We start from the raw sequence: 18,002 nt of genomic DNA, 5'->3' as shown, positions 1-18,002 counted from the left end.
TGGCGAACGCATTTGGTTGGTTGTTGTTGCCATAGAGGCAATCCCTGGCATCGTCTTGAGATCGCGGTGCGCGATTTCAAAATAAGAGCGGATAGCGCGATTGAAAAAAAAGATTCTTAAAAAAAAAACACTTTTCAAAACAGCTCGCGGGCCAGAAATAGATACGCTATTTGAGTATGGGGGGTCTATAACATGGAAAGCACATGCGTATAAAGGGTCTATAACACAGAAAGCACATGTGTATAATGGGTCTATAACATGGAAAACACATGCGTATAAAGGGTCTATAACATGGAAAGCACATGCGTATAATGGGTCTATAACATGGGCAGCTCATGCATGACAAGACTGTGAACAAATGTGCAAGGTGATCCTAATGATGTAATTAGTGATGTTAAACCAAGCAAGTAAAACCCACGGACTACCTGACATGTAAGCATACATGAGCCACAAGGACTCATACATAACACACTGCTCAATTACAGACATTTGAATTACAGGTTGTTTAGTTCAATGGTGATCTCATCCAAATCTAAACCTAAAACTAGTGAGTTGATGTCTCACATTGGTTACCATGGGAGAGGGGAATATCTGGATGTTCTGGAATTGGAAACTTAAGGTCCAACCAGAGTGATATAGTTACTAAAACAGTATAGTAAACAGTAAAGTAGTATAGTCAAATAGTACAGTAAACAGACAATCCAGATCCCTTATGAGCCAGAGACAACAGCGACAAGGAATATAGGATATTGTAGTATAGTACAGTAATATAGGCTAGTAGTATAGTATAGGAATAATGTTGTATAGTACAGTAGTTTAGTTTAGTGGTATAGTATAGTGCAGTTTAGTATGGTAGTACAGTATATTAGTACTGTATATTAATGTATAGTGGTACAGTGTGGTATGGCATAGTAGTATAGTGTGGTATAGTATGGTAGTATAGTATAGTACGTTAGGAGATGGTGCAGGTAATGGGCTGCTCAGTCACCATGAGACCCAGACAGTCTGTAATGTCATAAGCTGGTGAGTGCACTGTAGTCACACAGATAAAACAACCAGCCTTCTGGGTGGCGTGGTCACACACTCTTACTGGGAGGATCACAGGTCTGGGATTACTGGGTCACATGTGTCATGCATAACTCTGCCCTCCACCTGTTTTTGGTTTACCTTCTGTTTATCCCACCCATGTACCTTGTGTCCACCGCCTTTGATTACCAGTTTCTGCTGTATCTTGTTTTATTTCTCATTTGGTTTGTAAATTTAAACTCTGTATGTCCCAGTCACAGTTGTTGGTTATTGCATATAAATCCCTGTATGAATCCCTGTACATTTGGTATCCTGTGTTTTCCAGTGCATCTTTGGAATCCTGTGTGTATTGTGTCTGAGTGTCTAGTCCTTTGCATTTCATTGTCAATCTGCTGTATAGCTTGCTTCCAGTCCTAGCACTGTATGTCCTTGCAGGGGCCATATTTGATGTTTTGCATGTATTTGTCTTTGTTGGTTTTTATGTGAGTGTGTGCTCCCCTTAAGTGATAGGCGCTACCTTATAAATTTATGACTGAGATGCGTGACGAGAGGAGGCAGACCAACAATACCATCATAGACCGTAGTTGGCTCAGTTGGCATACTCCCTCATGCTTGTTGTGTGGGCTGTTGTTATTGAAGCCTGTTCGCTAACACAACTCTGCTATATTTTGAGCTTGCCTAACAATTATTTATGCGATATCATGCCACCATTGCATCTTTCATTTGTAATTTTATTTATTAATAATACATTTCCGGTATCATTCTGCATTTCACGATTTATTTGCATTATTTGAAAACCAACTGTGAGTCCATTACTGAATCTGTCTTCTCGTGTGTGGTAAAGACAATTGGAAACTGGAAACAAGGGGTTTCCAGGACAAACTCAAAACTCTTTTTACCTTTACAATACATCAATGACATGCTATGGATTTTTCTTGGAATAAAACTTTGGAATTGTACTTGTTTGAAAACAGGAAACAGCAGCCTCACTAAGACAAGTTGAACAAAGGAATGCTTAAACAGAGGTTTGTGCCTTTAAATGCCAAACTTTGGATGTGTTTTTCATTATGAAATAATATTGGAAGGATTTAGAAATTTTGGTCCAAGATTCAGAGTTAATGTGATTTGTATTTTTGCAAGTTCATTATGTCTTGACTAAACATTTGGAGTGGTGAAATCGTGGCCTAATTGAGCGATTGAAACGCAATGTCTTGGTTTTGGGAATTAATATGGACTGATTTTGAATTTGCAGCATGACAAGTCAAATGAATCAAACACATCAAGTGAAATGTCAGTCATTGTACAATAATACAGAGGCCAAGCTTGCTGTTTTAATGGTTAATGTAACGTTGCAGAAGCAACGGAGCGAGGAGACGGACACAATCGCTGAGAGGAGCGAGATTTATTAAAGGGAATACCATACTCGTCGTCAGAAAGCCAGGCAGGGTCGATCACAGGAGGGCAGTCCGAATAACAGAGGTACACAGGCATAATGGGACAGGGAACTTAAACACGACGGGGAGACACGGAGCAGGCAAAACAACACGGAAAACAGAAACACAGCGTAAACTCACGAATGCACGTACTGACGGGATGAACAAACCAACTGATAGACAAAATCACGGATGACACGACTGGGGAATGACGGGACTTGTATACATAGAAACAAACTAGGGACAGGTGATGACAATGACACAGGGGCGTGGTAACAAACGAGGAATCATCAAAATAAACGAGCAGGGCGGGACAAACAGGCAGGGAACACGGACATGAGGGAACCCAGAGTGACAGCTACGAGAGGGGGCGTTGCCCTACGTGACATAACCCCCCCTCAAAGCGTGCCACTCCGGGGCACGCAAGGGCAGACAGGACCGGGACAGCGGACACAGGACAGACCGGAGGGACAGGACCAGACAAAATAGGACGAGGGACCTGGGACACGGCATGACACGGGGAGACCGGATAGGGCCAGGGCGAGGCACAGGAGCAGGGCTGGACAGGACAGGACCGGGGACAGACACTGGAGCGGGGCCAGGGGACAGGGCAGAGGTAAACACTGAGGTGAAGACAGCATGGACCACAGAGACAGGCACGGGCACAAAGCGGGTCGTGACTTGGGGAACAGACACGGGGACAGGGACCTGGAGGAACTGACCAGACGCAAACACAGGGACGGGTACAAGGACACGAACAGGCACACACACAGGAACTGGGACCAACACAAATCCAGGGACAGAACACGGGAGCAAGGGGAACACGGGTACAGAGGCAGGTGTACAGGGCAGAGCAGAGGGCACATAATGTCCGGGCCCAATAGAGGGCAGCACAGTCTCTGGGGACACAGGCGCGGCCGGGCGGCGGGCAGCGGGCACAGGCGGAGCCGGGCGGCGGGCAGCGGGCACAGGCAGGGTCCGCTGGCGGGCAGCGGGCACAGGCAGGGTCCGCTGGCGGGCAGCGGGAACAGGCAGGGTCCGCTGGCGGGCAGCGGGAACAGGAGCCGGCGTGGACGACCTCTCCAGGGTCGCGGGGACAGGAACCGGCGTGGACGACCTCTCCAGGGTCGCGGGGACAGGAACCGGCGTGGACTGCCGACGGGCAGCGGGGACAGGAACCTGGGGTGAGGAGATGCGCTCGGGGGGCGTGTACGCCAAGCCGACGTCCTCGGGGGGCGTGTACGCCAAGCCGACGTCCTCGGGGGGCGGAGCCACCAAGCCGACGTCCTCGGGGGGCGGAGCCACCAAGCCGACGTCCTCGGGGGGCGGAGCCGCCATACTGACGTCATCGGGGGGCGGGACCGCCATACTGACGTCATCGGGGGGCGGGACCGCCAAGCCGACGTGGCTTGTACTCCCCCCCAAAAAATACTTGGGGGTGTCGCGATGTGTAGCCGGCGGGATCAGCGGCGGTAGGTCCTCCTCCTCAGGGTCCTGGGTGAGCCTGGAAGAACACACAGACACACACGCCCCTCGGTGGCTCTCTCTGCGATGGCTCCGCCTCCTCTGAGGCGTCGGGAGCTCGCAGCAGCCATTGAGAGCCGACCGAGGGTTAAGCCAAAGCTCGTCTGTGCATTCCCTCCGTCTGCCCGCTGCTTGTACCACAGGTTGCTCACCCCTGTGGCGTTCGTCAAGCAGGGCAGACTCACAGCGCTCAAAAGGAGTCTCGCCGCGAAAGCCAGTAGTGAGAGACTGCGCTTTCTTCGGTCTGCGACGAGACTTCCTTGTTCCCACAGCGCCAGGGGTATTCCTGTCTCCGGCTCGTTCGCGCTGTAACACATGAGAGTTAAACTGCACGGAAGCAGCCAACAACTCGTTACAGCGACTAAACTCACCGGAGTCTCGCTCTCTCGCTGTGTCCTCGTTAGATCCGTGATTATGTAACGTTGCAGAAGCAACGGAGCGAGGAGACGGACACAATCGCTGAGAGGAGCGAGATTTATTAAAGGGAATACCATACTCGTCGTCAGAAAGCCAGGCAGGGTCGATCACAGGAGGGCAGTCCGAATAACAGAGGTACACAGGCATAATGGGACAGGGAACTTAAACACGACGGGGAGACACGGAGCAGGCAAAACAACACGGAAAACAGAAACACAGCGTAAACTCACGAATGCACGTACTGACGGGATGAACAAACCAACTGATAGACAAAATCACGGATGACACGACTGGGGAATGACGGGACTTGTATACATAGAAACAAACTAGGGACAGGTGATGACAATGACACAGGGGCGTGGTAACAAACGAGGAATCATCAAAATAAACGAGCAGGGCGGGACAAACAGGCAGGGAACACGGACATGAGGGAACCCAGAGTGACAGCTACGAGAGGGGGCGTTGCCCTACGTGACAGTTAAAGCTACAAAATAATAAAAGAAACATGCTATTTTTTTAATTTCATAGTATTTATAGTTAATATATAGTTGCCACTAGGTGACAGTAAATAGGTCATCTGGAGGAGAATCAGTAAGTGGAAGTAATTGACAAACAGGAAGTAGTTTTATTCACATGGGTTCTCAAAGTGTGTAGTTCTGTAATCAGTATATATCTGTTCAGTATAGATCATCTGTACATTTTATATCATTTACAGTTATAGACTAACGTATTTAGTGATATTTCTTGTGTTGAATACCAGATGCCTGTTAATTGATATTGAGATGTATTAGCATTTGATGGATAAACACGGGCATGTGTGTAAAGGAGACTTTCTAATGTCACCTTTTGTTACTTATATTGATTTGTGTCAGTCAACCTTTCTGTATGGATGCATTAGAGACAACATGTACATGGGAACTTTATTTTTGGTTGTGTTCTTTGTCACAGTTTAACAAGAAGAAAAAAGATTAAATTTTTCCATATTAAATCCTGCCAAATACAACAATCGTCTGTTCCTTGGAGGATGCAAGAGTGAAGAGTGTATTGTTGTTTGCTAGCTGTAGGCTATAGCTAAAAATGTAGTTGTTTGCAACAACCTTTAACGGCGAATGTAAGTTGTCGAGTTGGCGAACGTAAGTTGTTGGTTCTCCGCCAGTTGAGTATGATGAGGCTCAACTGATGAGGCTCTGGGATGTCCCGGGAAATACGGACGTTTGGTCACCCTAGCCTAAATTCCAGCACTTTCAAACCTGAAACAGGTTGGCCACTCCTGCCCTATGCAGTTAGAACCCTATTGGGGTGGGTTGTAAATGGGCCCTTAAGAAATACTGTTGGTAGTGGTGACTTTGTGACTGTGAATAGGATTTCAGTGGAAAAGCTGATTTCACAGTGTAATCAGGACTTCAATGAAGTTGCTTCACAGGAAAAGACCGAAATGTCTATTGTGGACAAGCAGTTTTTAGAGATGGCCAGTAAAGCACTATTGAAGGATGGACATTATAGCCTGAATTTGCCCTTCAGGAAATCCGATTTGCCCATGCCAAAAAGCAGATTGCAGAACAGAGTTTGCAAAGCCTGAAAAGGAAAATGAAAAGGGATTTGTCACGTAGGGCTACGCCCCCCTCTCTAGCTGTCACTTCGGGTTCCTGCTCCTCGTGTCTGTGTTGTTCCTTGCCCGTTGATCCCGCCTTGCTTGTCTGTAACCATAGTTCCCTTTGTCTGCCACACCCGTGTCGTCATTGTCTTCACCTGTGTCTAGTTTAGTCCCATGTATTTATAGTCCCTGTGTTCCCCTAGTCTGTTATTAGTTGTTTTGTTTCTTTGTTCATTTGCTCTTTCATGCCCCTTGTGGATTTTGCTGTCTCTGTTTTGTCATCGTTGTGAGTATGTTCAATCTAGTATTTGTTCCTGCCTGTTCGGTGTTTCCCTGCCTTGTTTTGTTCTTGTGTGATTATGCCCATCAACCTGTCGTACTCTGATTCCCCTCCCGTTATGACCCATGCCTGTACTAACGACTTCGAATATCGAATTCCCTTTATGAAGGAGGAAAAGGATGAAAGGAGGAAAGGAGCTTCTCTCGTGTCAATTACCCATTCTACTGGGAGAAAGATGGGTATGAAGTCTGAGGATTTCAGGGTCTCCACTAGTGGTCAGCTACTCACTCCGAATGACCTTGCAGAAGTAGAATGGGCTACCATTGCCTATGTCCAATGGCAGGCATTCCCTGCAGAATTTGCATCACTGGAGTCGACTTCACGTAGGCTGCATAGGGAGTAGCCATCTCTGCAGGCTGGATCCTGTGCTCGATGAAGGCATTATGAAAGTAGGTGGCCAACGGCACAAATCTGCAATGCCTGCAAAACCAAATGCCCCTGTATTTTGCCCAAAGAATCACACATTTCAATTCTTCTGCTAAGACACATTCTTAACAGCAGTGGTCACAGTGGAATGCTCTCAAAACTCCAGGAAAGGTATTGGATTATAAAAGGCATCTCAGTAGTCAGAAAGCTGCTTTCAGGATGCACCATGTGTCGACATCTGAAGGGCAAAGCAGGTGAACAAAAGATGGCGGATTTGCCAATCCATTGTTTAGTTAATTCTTGTAGCGAGTGTTGTGCTATATTTTTTGTGTTCACTATGTCTATTATTCCAGGTGTGTCCCTATCCTTAGTCCTAGTATTGTTTAGTTGTAGTGTCTGCAGTTTGGTTTTGTTTTGTGCAATCTCCGTGTTCTTGTAGTGTTACTGTTAGTATTCTTTATTAAACTCTGTTTCTCCTGCACTTGCAGCCAAACCTTGCCTCCAACACTGATCTAAGCACAGGTCCAAGACTGAAGCATGGGAAGCCATGTTTTACTTGTGTATGGATGTGAAATGGAAAAGAGCTTTGTAACCCATTTCTAAGTAGTGGTGTATGTGTGTAGTTGTCTACAGTTTTTGTGTAGACTGATCAAATTTTATGTAGTTATATGTAGTTTAGTTTGAGTGTACAGACCCAAGATTTTGATAAAATATGAGTACATTTCCAGAAAAAACTCATGTAATTGAATTTATTTATCCTGAATTTATGGATAAATGTATGATGTGTGTATAGGGGGAGGCAGGTTGAGGTAATTCCTTAAGCTGCAATCAGAAAAACAAAAATCCAGATGAGGAAATAGAACAGGACTACACACACACTCCTTCATACACACTTGTGGAGTGTCAGTGGAGGTGTGTTTAAGCACAGCGGATGTCCAAAGGCCTGTGGGGGCACTGTCTGACCATGAGGGACCAGAGGGTTACACAGAGTCACATTAAAGGTTCCCTTTAAAACGGTGTCCATAACTGGTGGGCTCAACTACAACACACACACAAACACAGGTTAGAGGTATGATGATAAGGGAACATATATGAGTTTGTATATTTGTGTGTGTGTGTGTGTGTGTGTGTGTGTGTGTGTGTGTGTGTGTGTTGTGAGTGTGAGAGAGAGAGTGTCTACCACATATGCTCCTGGTCCAGGGGTTGTGTCTTTAGACTGTTTGAAGCGATCTTCACAAGATCCAATGAAAGCAAGCTTTGGCTTGGTCTTCATCTCAGGACTATAGTGACCTGGACCTGGACCCATACATACACGTACACATTAGCTATTTACACGTACAGTACATTAGCTATTCTCATGTAAATCTTCACTGTGGTCAGATGAAAACACACCTCCATTAGGTATTGCATGAAAAAGGTTCTGTTTTAACTCAAAATGAACCCTTCCCATCAAGCTGTGAAATAGGAACAAGAAACTGGATGACTTCACTGCTGATGCAAGGTGGATGTGGCAAGGCCTTCAGCACATCACGGACTACTGGATCAGACTCACAGACATCCTACAGGATGACCTCAACACCTACACCCACTTCAAGACCTCCAGCACCAGTACTGAGAAGCACACACACACACACACACACACACACACACACACAACCAGCCATCCAGTGTTGTATAAAGTATTAGAGTCCCATACTTGAGTAAAAGTACAAGTACTCTATCAAAAAATTGACTTGAGTAGAAGTTGAAGTGTTCTTTAAAAATTTTACTTAAGTAGAAGTACAGAAGTATTCGGCATTTTTTGTACTTAAGTAGTGCAAGTAGTTTATTCTAAAATTTATTTTAGAATAAGGGTGAGCCTACTAAGGGTGAGCCTACTGCCCTGCGTTTACCCTCAATAAATGCCCTTACCCTATAAAAACACCACTATAAATATGATTGCCAGCTAATGTTAAGTGAACACTGCAGCACGTCATGAACATAGTTAGGTTAGTTATTAGCTAATTATGTTAGCTCAAGCTGGTGTGTCACCTGTACATTATATTTATAACTTACATTAATGTGTTTCTTCAAGTTCGAAGGTGAATTTTTGAAGGCCAATATTTCACCCTCTTTAGGGAGGCAGAGATGGCACTTCATCCTATAGGAATTTACTTTCATTCCAGCAAACACTGTCTCTAGGTAGGGCCAGAGTGGTCTCCTTCCTCACCCTCACCGCCACGATCACTCGATGTTGAAGGTGTGGAAGGTGCCAATATATGGACATTAAAACGCCATCAAGCTTAGTATGCAGCACTTATGCAGCTATTCTGCTGTTACCAAACACAATACCATCTCTTTAATGAGATAAAAAGCAAATAATTTGGAATAATTTCAAGTATATGTGCATTTGTATAAATATGTAAATTAAGCTGAAGGTGCTGGAAAATACTGAAAATGGACCTTCAATGTTCCGTACAAGTGCATGAATTCCACCTTGTAACTTCGCACGCACAAAAATCGAGAGTTGCACGACCGCGTGCGTGGCCAACGCGCATGGAGCCACCGCGATTGCGTCATTTTTGCCGCGCGGACCCTTGCGGCAGTCACGACGTGTCAAGTGAACCTAGATTACGAAACTCAAGTGTTCAGTGAAGGCAGCAGCAGAGTAAACGAGACGCGACCGGAGCATGCGCAGTTTTCTCATAAAACAGCTTGATCCGGTGACGGCGCCAGCTAACATGTTTATAATTGTAACGAGTAACTATACAGCACGTAAAAAAATGTATCGGAGTAAAAGTATTAAACTGATGGAAAATATGTAGTGAAGTAAAAGTGAAAGTAGGAGAAAAAAATAATACTCCAGTAAAGTACAGATACAGCATTTTAGTACTTAAGTACAGTAGTGAAGTAGTTCTACTTCGTTACTATACAACTCTGCAGCCATCCCAACCACGCTCCCCACCACCGTCAGTAACACCAGGCCAGGTACGCAGAGCCCTGAGGAGGATCAATCCACGGAAGGCAGCAGGACCAGATACCATTCCAGATAGTGGGCCCTCAGAGCATGTGCCAACACACACGCGCGCACACACACACACACACACACACACACACACACACACACACACACACACACACACACACAGGCCCTCAGAGTGTGTGCCAATGAGCTGGCTGATGTTCTCACCTTCATTTTCAACCCCTCCCTCAACCAGAGCATCGCTCCCACCTGCTACAAAACCACAACCACTGCCCTTTCTGCAGAAAGTGGTGAAGACTGCTGAGAAGATCACCAGAACTCCACTGCCCTCTCTGCAGAGAGTGGTGAAGACTGCTGAGAAGATCACCAGAACTCCACTGCCCTCTCTGCAGAGAGTGGTGAAGACTGCTGAGAAGATCACCAGAACTCCACTGCCCTCTCTGCAAAACATCTACCACCACAGAGTCCACAGGAGAGCTGAAAGACCCCACCCTCAGCACGGCCTGACCACACTTCTACCCTCAGGCCGGAGGTGCAGGAGTGTGAAATGCAAAACCACGAGTTTAAAGAACTCTTTCTTCCCGTCTGCCATCAGACTCCTGAACCTACCGCAGAAATAAGGTGATTACCTATGACTACATGCCACTGTGATCTCACTATAGCACACATTCACTTTACAGCAGCCGATGTTTACAATTGCACACCTCCAGTCATGTTCCCGCCTGTATATAACATCCTTATCATTCATTGCAGTTTGTTTTGTACATATTGCTGTAAATTTAATTAGAAATAGTACTTAGTATAGTACCTCTATATTTATTTATTCTTTTATTGTTTTTCATTGTACTTTTCTTTTTTATTGTCTATCTGGCATATTTGGCAAGGTGCAAAGTAAGAATTAAATTTAATGTACTTGGAAACCTGTTACCGACAAAATTACATTAAACTTTTTGAGAACTAACTCAAAATACTAAACCAAACCTCAGACTGAGGCTACAGAACTAACCCCAAATACTAACCCTAACCTCAGACTGAGACTACAGAACTAACCCCAAATACTAACCCTAACCTCACACTGAGACTACAGAACTAACTCCAAACATTAACCCTAAACCCATACTGCAGAACTAACACTAACCATTACCCTGAGTTCACCTGGGATCTGGGGGTCACAGCAGAGAAAGGAGGAGCTTCTGGGGGCAGAGCTTAAGAAGCAGCTCTGGCGTTTGCGTGCTGCCTGAGAGCGTGGTGGAGCACGAGGCCACATGGGAATCTGCTCAAACACCTGCTGCCCCTGATGTGAGGTTGGTGGGGGCGTGTCCTGGAAGGGAAAATAAAAGAGGTGTGTCCAGGGGCTTGTCTTACAAACCAGAAAGCCAATTAGCTGTCAGTTATGTCATTTTAGAGATCACCTACTTTTCCCCTTACATATTTATGAGGATTAATTAACAGCTGAATGTTTGGTTAAACAGAACGTAGCTTGTGTCTAAACTGCTCAATACAACACATTGTACAACACTGAACACATTACCATTGGAAGTATAAACATTAAAGGTGGAACTCAAATGTGTTTCTGGTTCCAAAAATATTAATCTGGCACCTAGTTGGCTTCACTAATCAGTTCTACCTGCTAACTTGGTCTAGTGAGGTGTTTTACTCTCTCTGCTATGTATAGTACTAGACCTGTTTATTTTATAGAGACAGTGACCTGGGGGTTAGTTACTTTATCATGTAGAGATGTAGTGAGTTGGGGGTTAGTTACTTTAGCATGTAGAGACGTAGTGAGTCGCTCTGTAGCTGATCTGAATGCTGCTGTAGGTTGCTGCTTATAGGATTCCTCAGGGGGGTTATTTACCTGTCCACAGCACAGGACCACAATACAATACAAAACCATTAAATATTCCGCAGCATAATGAATGTGAGACAATGTTAAACCATTAAACACATACACGCATACTGAAGATACAACTGACATCTCTCATGAGACATAAATACAACCATGTTTTGTAATAATCTCTGTAATTGTTTATATGTAAACCATCAGCTCTGTGAACCCTCACTGTATAGTGTGTTGGTCCAGGGCCGTGGGCTTCCTCTTTAGTGAGGAAGACGAGGGTGCGTTGTGCAGTGGAGCCAAAGCCACCCTTCTTTGCGCTGTCCAGATAAGCCTTCTTCAAACTGTCTTGTGCAATACCGTAGTCAAATAGATTATATGCCCCTGGCCCTGACACACACACACACACACACACACACACACCATTTACAGTGCCAGTTTTTTATAATCTGTGGGTTTATACCCAGATAAAGTTCTGTCTACAATTACAGACACCAGAAATGTCTTTCAGAGCCCTAACCCAAGAAGGAACTAGCACAGATTTACTAATCCAGTAAGTAGCTAGCACAGATAACGCAGTAAGAAAACAGCAAAGATAAACTAACCATAACCCAAGAAGAAACTAGCATAAATAAATTCTATCTCTCGCTCTCTGTCTCTCTCACTCAAACACACATACACACCTGGGGTGGTGTATTTTCTGTTGCCTGGTAGGAATCGTGCTGCACTGAGGCTGAAAGGACTCCTGTTTTGCACACCGGCTTTCTTCAGACTGTCCAGTGCACATCGTGGGTCATTATATGTGCCTACAGGGGGCGCCACTTCCTTCCCAGGCCTAAAACGCTGAAGGACAAGCAGCATCCACATGGTCAGGTTAACAACACAGTCACGCATTACACATCACATATGTGCGAGTCAGACTCTCAGTAGTATTTACAACAGTACTGTTTGTAAATGTGGAAACCAAGGGCCAGCTGTTTGTTAACTGTGATCCATTTATCAAACATTTTAGAAACCATCAAACCATGTTTGTTGTTCAGACTTGAAAAACTACAAGGTAAATGCCAACACACACCCCCACACTCTACAAACTATTTAACCCTACACACCCCCACACTCTATAAACTATAAAGCCACACACCCCACTTTGCACAACACACTACAAGACACATGGACCCATATAATTAGCATACCAGGCAGAGCTGGGCTTGACCAGTGAATCGCTATCAGCTGGAGCTTCTGGGTTTGGCTGGGTCAGCATTTTTTTAAAACATTGCTGAATAAAGGATTGTGAGATTTTAAGCTGTATTTAACCCTAAATTAGAGAATGGGAAAGAAAGGGAGAGAGAGAGATAAAGATAGAGAGGAGGATGAGATAGAGAGATTGAGGGAGTCCTTACTGGAGTCCGGGTCATGAACGGAGGCCTACTGGCAGCAGCTCCATACTGGGTAGTGGGCTTGTCAAACTGACTCTTAACAAGATAGTGACCAGGACCAGGAACACCCTAAAACACACACACATACACACACACAAACATAGATACACCCCCCCGCCACACACACACACACACACACACCCACACATCTTCTCTGAATATCACAAAACTCAAATGGGAGAGTATGTTGTAGCTTTGTCATCTACAGTAAACCTAACCATACAATAACCGTAACCCTACTGTAAGACTAACCATACATTAACCATAACCCTACACTAACCCTAACAATGCAATAACCGTAACCCTACAGTAAGCCTATTCCAGTTATTTAGTTTCAACTAAAACTGTGTTTGTGTCTGAAAAAGTGCATGTGTGCCCATGTTTGTAGGTGTAGGTGTCAGTTTGAGTATCTGTGTGTATGAAGCGGTGGTGTGAATGTGACTATGCTGTATAAACATGTGTTTTTGCGTCTATGTGAGTATGTGTGTGTGTGAAAATGTGTCTGTCTATGTGTGTGTGTGTGTGTGTGTGTGTGTGTGTGTTTGTTTGAAGGGATGGTGTAAAAGAGTGTGTCTGTGTGTAGAGGGTGGTGTAGAGGGTGTGTGTAAAAGTATGTGTGTGTGTGTGTGTGTGTGTGTGTGTGTGTGTGTGTGTGTATGTGTTTGGAGGGGTGTGTGTAAAAGTATGTGTGTGTATGTGTGTATATATTACCCTCTTCTCCTCCAGCAGGGGGAGAAGTTCGTGGTATCGATGGATCTGGCGCACTTCTGTTTGTTTCTTTAGTTCTCTCCTCAAATTCACATTCTCATAACACACAGAGTGGTCCCTGATACACACACACACACACACACACAGTTATCTACATGAGATATGAGACCAGGTTCAGTACAAACACAAACCCTAACCACCCTCTGTCTGTCTTTCTGTCTGTCTCTCTCTCTCTCTCTCTCTCTCTCTCTCTCTCTCTCTCTCTCTCTCTCTCTCTCTCTCTCTCTCTCTCTCTCTCTCTCTCTCTCTCTCTCTCTCTCTCTCTCTCTCTCTCTCTTTCTTTCTCTCTCTCTCTCTCTCTATCTATCACAGTGAAGCATAGAGGTGTTTGCACAGAACTAAACATGTTTAACAGACATGTATAATAAGCAGAGATGGCCACTCGAGTGAGCGACTCGAGTTGAAGTTGCACTTGTCACCTACAAAGACTTCAGACTTCAGACCTCGTCCCTAGTGACTCATCTCAACTTGGATTTGTCTAAAATGACTCATGAACAATAAGAGTCGGTTTGTTATAGAGGCACTGCGTGCGAGTTAAATAAAAAACGTTTTGTGTATTAATTTTGCCATTATTTCTTACTTTTGTTTCAGTGATTTGGGACTTAGCCCCTTTTCTCATCATGTATCACAACATCGCTTTATCGCGAGTGGGAAATCAGAGAGAAGCATTATATGTAAACAAGGTTGCCATGGCTACGACTGGAGTACCGTACGTGGAGTCTTTGGCTGCAGGAAGATTAAATCCTTGGACAAAACCGAAGGACAACAAGGTGTAAAGAATGTGGGAAAATTAAAGACACTGGAATACCACATTCCGTTAGCCATTTAACCATCACTACAGCTAGCATTGTAGCCCCAATTAGTGTAGTAGCCACTAATAAACAAACATCAAAACAACATGGATATTTTAATAACAATAATATATATCATATTTTATTGAGTGTTGAGTATAATTAATTATAACTGTCGCAGAACAAAAATAAGTGTTGCGTTCTATAGCTCGCAAAATTAGTGATATTTAAATAGTTTTGAGATGTGATTTGGTTTTTTTTATGTCATTCTAAGACGGGAGCTTACATTTTTTATGGTATTGGCCATAACAGACAGAGAAAATACACAATGTGTAGAAGTGGCCAATAATGGGGGACGGCGGACAATAGGAGCTACCAAGGTAATATATAAAATAGTAATTTTCCATCTCTTGTCCCTAAGCTTGGAATTGACTCATGACTTGACTTGGACTCTAGTCAAAAGACTTGTGACTTGACTTGGACTTGTATTTTGTGACTTTTGAACATCCCTTATAATAAGATAAACATGTATAAACATGGCTAAACAAACATCAGCTTTCCAGTATTCTTTTCATTTTGAACAGTCCCATAAGCAATGAAATAAAGTAACTTCATCTTGTAAACATTTAATACACAAATCCGCAATGTAAGGGGCCAACAGCTCAGAACTAAGAAGCCCAAAGATAATGGCACTGTATTAAAACTCACCCATCTGGATAGTACTCTCCTGGCCCAGGTCCTTGAGCCATGTTCACCTCTCCTCTCTTCCCTGTCATCTTACTAAAGTGGACACCTTTATACTGGGACTCCACCTGAGACAGACAGAACACACACACACACACACACACACACACACACACACACACACACACACACACACACACACACGAGAGGCTGTAGAATACTGCCTCAAGGCTCTGGTCTCTCTCACATGCACACACACACACACCTGTGTGGGACTGTAGAACGCTGGCCCAAGGCTCTGGTCAGTGCTGGGTGGTTTGTGTTTGCACAGGACATGGTGTTCGTTCTCTTCATAACCGTACGCCTGACCAGGGGATGGGATAGAAGCCACGCCCGTCTGACCCTTCTGAAGTGTCATCCGTGTCCACACACTCTGTGACAGCAGATACACTTACAGACATTAACAACTACACACATAACTATTTTACCCACCTATAAGCTCCCACACTCAAAGTGTGTTTTTTTTTTAAGGAAGCTGCACCTTGCTGCCTCTGTCATGGACACTATGAAGGTTGGTCTTCTTCCCAAAGGGCTGGGTAATATTGTAGGCGCCAGGCCCCGGGCAGTCTGACAGCTCCTCCTCAAATCGTTTGGAGCGGTTCTGGAGAGACTGACCTCCTACAACAGAAGCCTGCAGAAGCACAGAGCACAGCAGGATTCAGTCACAGATAGGACTACATGACTTTGAAAAGCAGACATTTCTTCAAGGTTTAGAGTGATGCAGTACCTTGATGAGGACCAGGCCCGTCGCGATGGGGCAGGCAAACCAGGCAATTGCTTGGGGCCCCAAGCTGGCCTGGGGCCCCCAGACAACAACAGGTTAAGGATTAAATGCAGCGACAAACTGTGTGAGCCCCCCTTTACATTCTCAAAGTCATGAGCAATGACACTGTTCTCAGAATCCCCCTCAAGGGGGCCCCTCCCACCAGCTGCTTAAGGCAGGCAGACACTGTCCTGGCAGACAGCCAAGTTTTAGACGCCGGCAAATATGAAACTTAACCATGAAGCGAATTTATCCATCAGGAAGCCAAAAGAGAAAACAAAAGAAGGAAGAGGAACACAAAAAAACACAAGACAGTGGTAAGTGATGATTTACACTGGATAAATTAGGCCTACCTGTACAAATGGTGTAATTTAGCAGCAGGTAGGCTAAAAACAATATACGTCCCGGGTAGTGTTGCCACCTGTCCCGGTTTTCCCGGGACTGTCCCGGTTTTCACGTGCCTGTCCCGGTTTTCCCGGGCTGTCCCGGTTTTTCTTCTTTTTAATATTCAGTCCCGGAAAAAATTAGGTTAGTTAAAACCACGATTCAGACTGTTTCTGCACACTTTAAATCTGTTTTTTTTCTCGCTGTGTCCATTTTAAACCCCTCCGGTAACATTTTACGTTCGGCACCGCCCCCGTCAACAGATTACACTCCACTCGCCACCCTGTGTCAGTATGACAGTGTCCTTGTTTTTTGTCCTAGGTGGCAACCCTAGTCCTGGGCAGGGGCGATTTTAGGATCTGGTCTTTAGGGGTGCCCAGCCCCCAGTGCTCACAGAGGCACAATACCAAAGTATTGCGCAGGTGCAGAGCAAGTTTTTTGCATAATATAATATTTAAAAAATGTGTTGAGCCAGGGGGTGCTAAGCAACCTCACGGTGGTGCTCTAGCACCACTAAAAATACCCTAGCCTCGCCCCTGGTCCTGGGTAATCCCATACATAGGTTGGGGGGGCCCCGGTTGGTGCCTTTGCTTGGGGCCCCCAAATACCTTGAAACGGCACTGATGAGGACACCATCATAATGACCAGGCCCAGGAGAACAGAGTTCACTCACGGACTTGTCAAACACAGACGGCCTGCTCGAGAGTGACAAGAATGGGGCATAACCGTCTGAAGAAAGAAAAAAGAATTTCCAACTTAGAAAAATATTTAAATGCATAGCTTTTTGAACATGGTAAAGATATATGGCCATTTTGTTCAACATGTCACGAGGTCATAATCCACTTTCTGACTACTACACTAGTTCTATAAAGCTGGAGTTCACTCTCTCCTCACCGAGTTTGTTTGTCCGGGTACTCCTTATCTCATACGAACCCGGGCCAATATTTGACGTGGTCCCTGCGCGTATATCTGTGGTCCTCGGAGCTCGACTGTACATTATGGGACTTTAGTAGCTCAATTTTCCAGGGTAAGCAGCGAGGCGCCGTTCACTCCCGACACTGCGCTCCCCGATAACACCAGCGCGCCGCTCCGTTGCCTGGACACTGACACTGGACACTGTTCCTGCTTTTATAAATGCTCCGGTTCAGACTACAGAAACACTTGGGCCTACTGGTAAAAGTTAGAAACTAGAAACTACTTTTTTTTGTTGCTTTGCTTTTCGACCCACCAGTCCACATCCGAAGGGAAATGATCCTCAAAAATCTCCAGTTTGAGTTTTAGATTTGCAAATCATTGTCACGCAACCACAGCCTCTTAGCAACAAACACAATATAGTTTGTACTGTTTGCGCCAAACACTGTGGACCAGAAACCGTATGTGCGGTCTCTGGTGTACAGACTGAAAGTACGCGTGTCCCTCCACCACAACACCAAGCGGCGCAACATCTCTCTTCACCTGCCCTCCACACTAAACTACCGGTGAATGCGGAACAGGGAGCCCACACGGTCCACAGAATGATGTTCGCGTTTAAGCTGCTTTTCACAGTTTAAATAAGGGAATGTAAACCAGTAAGCGCTCATTTTTGAAGCAGAGGAACTCCAGTCTGATCTACTGCAACTC

The 18,002-nt window shown here is 45.0% G+C and overlaps 1 protein-coding gene across 1 annotated transcript; it reads right to left on the bottom strand.

Annotated features, from left to right (window-relative positions):
* Positions 1–4,443: 4,443 nt before the first annotated feature.
* Positions 4,444–17,650, bottom strand: stpg2 (sperm-tail PG-rich repeat containing 2). The gene is made up of 13 exons (XM_076999188.1): positions 17,277–17,650; positions 16,999–17,111; positions 15,717–15,866; positions 15,441–15,608; positions 15,200–15,303; positions 13,644–13,758; positions 12,897–13,001; positions 12,180–12,339; positions 11,723–11,886; positions 11,425–11,517; positions 10,818–10,983; positions 7,881–7,996; positions 4,444–7,739 (listed from the first exon to the last, which is right to left on the bottom strand). The coding sequence occupies exons 1-13, from the start codon at positions 17,377–17,379 to the stop codon at positions 7,584–7,586; spliced, it is 1,713 nt and encodes a 570-aa protein (XP_076855303.1). The 5' UTR covers positions 17,380–17,650; the 3' UTR covers positions 4,444–7,583.
* Between the last annotated feature and the right edge of the window lie 352 nt (positions 17,651–18,002).

This window comes from Brachyhypopomus gauderio, chromosome 3, assembly GCF_052324685.1.
Source record: "Brachyhypopomus gauderio isolate BG-103 chromosome 3, BGAUD_0.2, whole genome shotgun sequence".
Taxonomy (NCBI): Eukaryota; Metazoa; Chordata; class Actinopteri; order Gymnotiformes; family Hypopomidae; genus Brachyhypopomus; species Brachyhypopomus gauderio.
This window is presented reverse-complemented; position numbering and strand designations above follow the sequence as displayed.

Excerpts from the sequence above, each read along its gene's own strand:
- stpg2 (XM_076999188.1), bottom strand. The coding sequence starts at position 17,379 with ATGTACAGTCGAGCTCCGAGGACCACAGATATACGCGCAGGGACCACG. Across the intron at positions 17,112-17,276 it reads TACCCGGACAAACAAACTCG|ACGGTTATGCCCCATTCTTG; the intron begins GTGAGGAGAGAG and ends TTCTTTCTTCAG. Across the intron at positions 13,759-15,199 it reads GGAGAGTACTATCCAGATGG|GGACCACTCTGTGTGTTATG; the intron begins GTGAGTTTTAAT and ends TGTGTGTATCAG.